General features: G+C 43.8%; 1 protein-coding gene across 1 annotated transcript; it reads left to right on the top strand.

The window, feature by feature from the left end:
* The first annotated feature begins 3,210 nt into the window (after nucleotides 1–3,210).
* On the top strand, nucleotides 3,211–6,249 carry AMER3 (APC membrane recruitment protein 3). Its single transcript, XM_065411355.1, has one exon. The coding sequence runs from the start codon at nucleotides 3,211–3,213 to the stop codon at nucleotides 6,247–6,249; it is 3,039 nt and encodes a 1,012-aa protein (XP_065267427.1).
* Nucleotides 6,250–6,553: the final 304 nt, after the last annotated feature.

Genomic DNA, 6,553 nt, shown 5'->3' with positions numbered 1-6,553 from the left:
TCATTTAAGGTGTCAAAAAACTTTATCTCTGCATCCCATCCTGAGGTGACACGTACCCAGTCAATATGGGGATAGTTGAAATCCCCCATTATTATTGTGTTTTTTATTTTAATAGCCTCTCTAATCTCCCTGAGCATTTCACAATCACTATCACCATCCTGGTCAGGTGGTCGGTAGTATATCCCTACTGCTATATTCTTATTCTTCAAGCATGGAATTACTATCCATAGAGAGTCTATGGTACAGTTTGAGTCATTTAAGATTTTTACTTCATTTGACTCTACGCTTTCTTTCACATATATAGTGCCACTCCACGACCTGTTCTGTCCTTCCGATATATTTTGTACCTTGCTATTACTGTGTCCCATTGATTATCCTCATTCCACCAAGTTTCTGTGATGCCTCTTACATCAATATTCTCATTCAATAGGAGGCACTCAAGTTCACCCATCTTATTATTTAGACTTAAACTTGTCACTTTTTAGCCCTCTGCCATTACGGGATGTAATTGAATGGGACTTTTTTTCATTTGACTTTCTCATCATATCCTACCTTTATTTTATCACCTTCCATCCTCTCCTCCTTACTAGGACACAGAGAATAGATCCTCCCCTAAGGTATGTCTCTGTCCGAACCATGTGATCCTCCACACCTACCTGTCCATTGTGGGAGGATGGTCAGATTTAGCTGACAGAACAGCCTCTTAGAGGCCATGGGCAGTTGCTACAATTTAGAGGAGCCCTAAGACTGCTCCAAGTTATGTCTTCAGATTGTGCCAAGCTCACGATTGGTGGGAGGATGCATAAAAAGCTGGTTTAAAAACCACCCTTCCTGACTTGTACTGGGTGCAAAAGAGCTAGATCCGAGGCTGGTCCCATGTTTATACATCTCCTTTGAAACACTGGCAGTTATTTATTCTGCTAGTGTAGCTGTGCATAGTTTATCAACGAGTGTTGGATGTAACACTGTGCTGCTAATGCGTCTTTTAATGTGCAGTAATTCATTCTCAATTATTGCTGACTTTCAGGGCCCAGATGATTTTAGTTTTAGTGTACGTGTAAATGATGCAGAACTAGAGAATTTAATTCTAAACTGAGGTTTAATTCAGTGCAGATCTGAAGGGATTTTTTTTTTTTTTTTTTTTTTTTTTTAAAAAAGAACAGGCCTTTGAATAAAAATCTGGGCCACTCTTTTTGTCCAATAAGAATTTCGTTTGCATGAGAGCTTGCATGATGAGTTTGAGTCTGTTCTGAATTATGCAGCTATAATCCCATTGCTTTACTCCTGATTTACACTGGCGTAGGGAGGAGGAGAAACAAGTGCTGTCTATTTATGAAATAATTCCAGGAGAGTTGACTATGGCATAATACTTATGAGTATTTTAGTTAAGTGTTTATCTACTGCATGAAAACATCAACTGTACTGAACACTGTAGCATACAGGTGTAGACCCCCAAGTTTGTAATGAACTATTAAATGCACATGCATTGCAAAGTAACCAATGTACAATGTGCATATGTTTTGCCAATGCATCTATGTACTATAGTTGGTCATTGTACACTTAAAAATGTTTGTCAAGCCAATCCAACTGTCCAGTGATATTTAGTGGTGCCTTTTATAAAAGCTACTTTTGATTTTTTATAATAAAAGTAGCACTACAGAAAATTATAGATTGCACTCTGGGATAGGGTGTAAAAATCCCCCACTGGAAAAGCAGGGGTTAGAGAGCTGCTCTGCACCCAAGTTGCCTCACCCCACTGCACCTGCTATGCCTGCACAGGCTGAAGAAGGAGCTTTAAAAGGCGAGCAGAGCAGCTCAAAAGCAGGCAGATGAGCTGACCTACATGCTGGGCTCCTGAGAAGGAGCAACCTAGGAGCTCTTGCTGCCTGAGGCCTGACTGTAGTGACCTGTCCAAGCCTACAAAAAAGGGACCTGACACACTCTGGAGGTTAGAGACTTTATCCTTGTGTTTCTCTTTTTTGCTTTACCCTGGGGGAAGAGAGGGGACTGGTGGGAAGGGATCCAGGGAGGCAGCTGCATAGCACCCCAGGATGCAGCTGCCTACCATTGGGCCCTGGATCTTAGCCTGGTGGAGAGGGTGGGCCCAGGCTTCTTTACCAACCTTTAAGTAGGGACAACTACAGAAGTTTATCCTTTGGCAGGGAACCTAGTTGTGGGGAGAAGACTCTGATGATAAAAGGATCTGGGCTGTGAGATCTCAACCCAAGATGGAGGGGAGTCCTGAGGCCTCCTGCTTAACTGCAAAGACTCCTCCTCCCACTGCTGGACTCTTTATACATATTCCAAAAGGCACAGACTTGCGAATGTGACCTGGCCGGAGGGCAGCGTCACTGGAAGGACAGACCACTACAGCGCAGAGCCGTGGTAATAAAAGGGGACTCCCGATAGGAAAACAACCTGCCATACTCCCGCCCAACCAGTAGGTGGTGCTAATGGTGAGCATGTCCCTTTCACACACTTCAGCAGAAGCAAGAACAGTAATTCAGTTTCAGCATACATTCCAAGCAAAGGACCAGTTCACGATGTACAGGCAGGGATTTGCAGAGATTTTCCATGTAAAATGAAAATCTCTTGTGTTATATTTTACACCCCCAGAGCTTTCCCCACTTGGGATCTTCCTCATCCCTTGACCTAATCAAAGGCATAAGTTAATGAACAATCACCTCCCCAAAGCAGGCCTTTGGCATAAAAGTTCCTTGGGTATCCACCGATCCTCATTGTTCTTCAGTGCCACTTCCACTTTTAGAATAGCATCTCTTCCCTTTGAGCTGCTCTATCATGGCCTTGATCCTGTATCTGAAAGCTCAGCAGCTTGACAGTTTCAAAGGCAATCAGGCCAACTAGCCACCAACCTAGAGTGACCCGTTCTCCCTGCTGATTCTTTCAGACCTTTGCAAACCTTACAAGCAACACCCCCTGTGTTTCACTTGAACTCTTTTTCAAACAACACCATGAGTTATTGACTGAAGTCTCTCGCAAGAAATAAAATCAGTTCTAATATTGCTGATTTCCTCCCGGCCATTTCTCTGGATTTTCTTCAAAATATACAAGTTCTAATGGGGTTCTAGTTGTTTGGGAAACATACCCCAAATCCATATGGGTCCTTTGTTAGCTGAAAGCACACTGCTAGCCAGATTCTAAGATTTTGTTCTGCTGTTTCCTCTACAGAAACAAATGTGATGAAGCAGTATGGAGCTAAGGAGAGGAAAGACCTTCATAAAATCAAGTTTGCAGCTGACTTCTGAGAAAGCGCCATTGGTGGATGTGATTCCTACAGACAAGGATGATCTAGGAAAAGACAAAAGGGTAGCAGTTGCGGGGAGCAAAAGCGAAGTGGTCCAACCAGCAAGTTTGGCCACACACAAAAATGACCGATTTTCTAATACAACAACAAGGAGCGGGGCTAGTGAAAACATCTTAGCGCCATCTGGGTCTTCCTACAAACTGGTAAGAAAGAGTAAAACCCACGACTGTGTGATAGGGGTAGACAAAACAGAACAATGCAGCCACAGTGATAAAGCTTACAAGGAGGGCTCTTCAGCTCCAGGAAGAAGTAAAGGGCGACTTGTCAATAGCATCAGCTTTTCTGGGGTGGGGAGCACCCTGAATTCCAGTGGTAAGAAAGAGTCCGTGGTCAGCCCAAGCCAGTCCACTTGCAGCAGTCAGCAGATGATAGATTATAGAAACTTTGTGCCACAGATGCCTTTTGTACCAGCTGTAGCAAAAAGCATTCCCAGGAAGAGGATTTCCCTTAAGAGGTCTAAAAAAGGGCTCAGGGATATATTTCACATGAAAAAAAATAAACCAGAGAGCCTAACGCTGCTAGTTGAGAAGGGCAAGAGGCTGCCTTCTCCAGCGTGGAAGAGCGAGCTGTCAGGCAGGCTTGGGAAGTATCTTTTCAAACCCAGAGAAACCTTTGCAGCTGACTGCTTGGCACAAGACCTCTCCGACAGCGAAATGCAGTCTGACTCCTCCTATGACTACTGCAATGCTCTGTGTGAAGATGTCGCTTCTCTGAAGAGCTTTGACTCTCTCACTGGATGTGGGGAAATCTTTGCAGATGAGAGCTCTGCTCATTTGGAGCTGGAGAGCAGCAAAGAAGTGCTGGTGAGGCGATCCAAGCACAAAGAGAGCCCTGCCCTGGGGTCTTTTCAAGGGGGGGTGGAACAGCTGGCATCCCCTGCCCAAAACGAAGCAGCTGACTTTGCAAAATTTTGGGACAACATCAACAAGTCAGTGCGATTACATCAGAGCACGTTATTTGATAGGAGGTTGTTGAAAGTACCCAGTCCTGACTTGGGAAAGACTAAACGTGAAGCTGCTGCTTCAATGACTGACCTGCTGGTGTCACCTGATAAAGATCCTGACAGTTCCAAAGAAAGCTCTGTAGATACAGGGACACCAAAAAGTGACCACCAAGAATCCACCTCCACCAGTGATGAAGGATATTATGATTCATTCTCTCCTGGGCAGGATGATGAAATGAAGGAAACCCAGACTCCTGGGGTTCCAGGTAGATTTCCAAGAGACAGTTACAGTGGTGATGCCCTTTATGAACTATTCTATGATCCTAATGAAGCCAAAATAAGCCCAGTCCTAGACGATGAGCTGTGTATGTCAGAAAGCATTTCAGAACAGGCCATTGAAATCCCTTTGTCAATTTACAGCTTTCATGTGGGAGCGGAGGAGAACATGGCTTCACAGCCAGCTGTTGACATCATTAGCCAGGGGTTTCTTCACAGCACATGGAAAGGTAAGGAATGCTTGTTAAAGCTCTGTGATACTGAACTTTCACTGACCATGGGGATAATAAACTGGCTACGAAAAAACCCAGGGTTGGTTTCCCCCACAGACCCGATTAGGAGTCCCGAATTACAGCTGGAAAAAAGTGGCGATCCACTGGTCTCCTGTAGTCCCAGTCCATGCCAGAGTGAGCACATAGCAGCTGAGGAGGAAAAACAAACCAAGGGAGAAATTGATATTTCTAATCCAAAGTCTTCTTTGGCTGATGACAATGACATGGCCCAGACGTGTTTAGGGGGTGTGGCTGAAAAAGACCAAAGGGAGGTTTCTTGGCCTCACACAGCTAATGGGCATTCTCAGGTAAGGGAAGGAAACTGCCCTGAGGACTCACGTACTGCGTCTGGGCTTCAGGAAGCCAACAGCACATCAGGTACTGTGCCAAGATCACAAGCTATTGGAGACACTTTAGGGACCTGTTTGTCTGAAAAAGAGAAGATGCCAGTTTTAGGAGAATGCAAGGGATCTGGAGATAAAGCCCCATTAACAGGCGACCTGAACATGGAGCCTGCTTGCCAGAGCTCTCAAAATCCTTTGTTAAATGATAGCCAGGAAGTAGAATCCTGTTATTCTTATATGACTGCAGCAACTTCCCCAATGGATTCCCTAGAGACAGCAGATGGCAATAAAACAATATATCATTCCTTGTCTATTTCCTGCGACAAGCCAATGCAGCCTCTTACTCTGAGACATTTTCAAAGCTACATCAGCCCCACACAAAGGGAAAGCGACACTACTATAGTGCAGCTTCTGGAACGTTGTGTCACTCAAGTTGCATCCTTAAAAATCAGCTATGAAAACAAACATCTGGAAGACAAATGCATCGGGAATGAAATGAACAACATAATTTGTAAGATGTCTCAATACAAAAACAAAATATTGTTGCAAAATGAATGCAACTGTATCGCCCAGAGTTTAGAATACCCTGGTCTCCCTCACACAAACCAAGATAATTATGAGACAAGACTCAAAGCCAGTAATCCATATCAGTTGAAACAAAATAAGGAATTAATTTGCTCTAAAGATCAGAAACACAGAACAAATATCCTAGATCATATGAGTCAGGTCACCAGGAGTAAGATAAATTTTGAATATGCCCAGCTAAATAATCAAGCCCTCTCTTACATAAAAGACTTTAGATTTGAACCAAGACCAAGTGACTCTAACAGCATGACACCCCTTAGTAGGCCAACGTTTTTACCTCTCTTCAACTCCGTTTGCTCGGCTGTACCCAATGATTTTTCACAAGCCTGCACAAACAGTTCACTGGACAAACCGTTGCAAAGTAATGAATCTAAGCAGTGCAGCACAACCTCATGCAGTTACACAGAAGAATACTACCAAGGACTTTCTGAAGGGGCCACTCTTCCTAATAACCCAGAGCTGACTACCACAGACAGAGCAGTGACTGGCAAGAACCATCAATGACACCAGTGTAACAAGGTAAGTTCTTGTAGAGAAGATTGAAATAAAATGTGAAAAAAATGAAACGTTAGCCATTCCCTTTAAACAGAATTAAGGCCCCCTACACCTAGTTCTACCGAGTACTTTGTGCTCCTCACAGTTTGATCAGGTTCTTAACATCTGCTTTATAGAGATAGACAAAATAAGAAGAAAGGAAATAGAGTTAAAATTGCACAGACTCCTGAAGCCAAGGGCCATATATTGCTTTAGGTAAGTGTCAAGTTCATGGACATGAATGAGAGCTCCATGCAAAGGTGAAGGAGAAACT

Source organism: Emys orbicularis, chromosome 9 (genome assembly GCF_028017835.1).
Source record: "Emys orbicularis isolate rEmyOrb1 chromosome 9, rEmyOrb1.hap1, whole genome shotgun sequence".
Classification (NCBI taxonomy): Eukaryota; Metazoa; Chordata; order Testudines; family Emydidae; genus Emys; species Emys orbicularis.
Note: the sequence above shows the minus strand (reverse complement) of the source record. Positions and strands in the feature narration are given on the sequence as shown.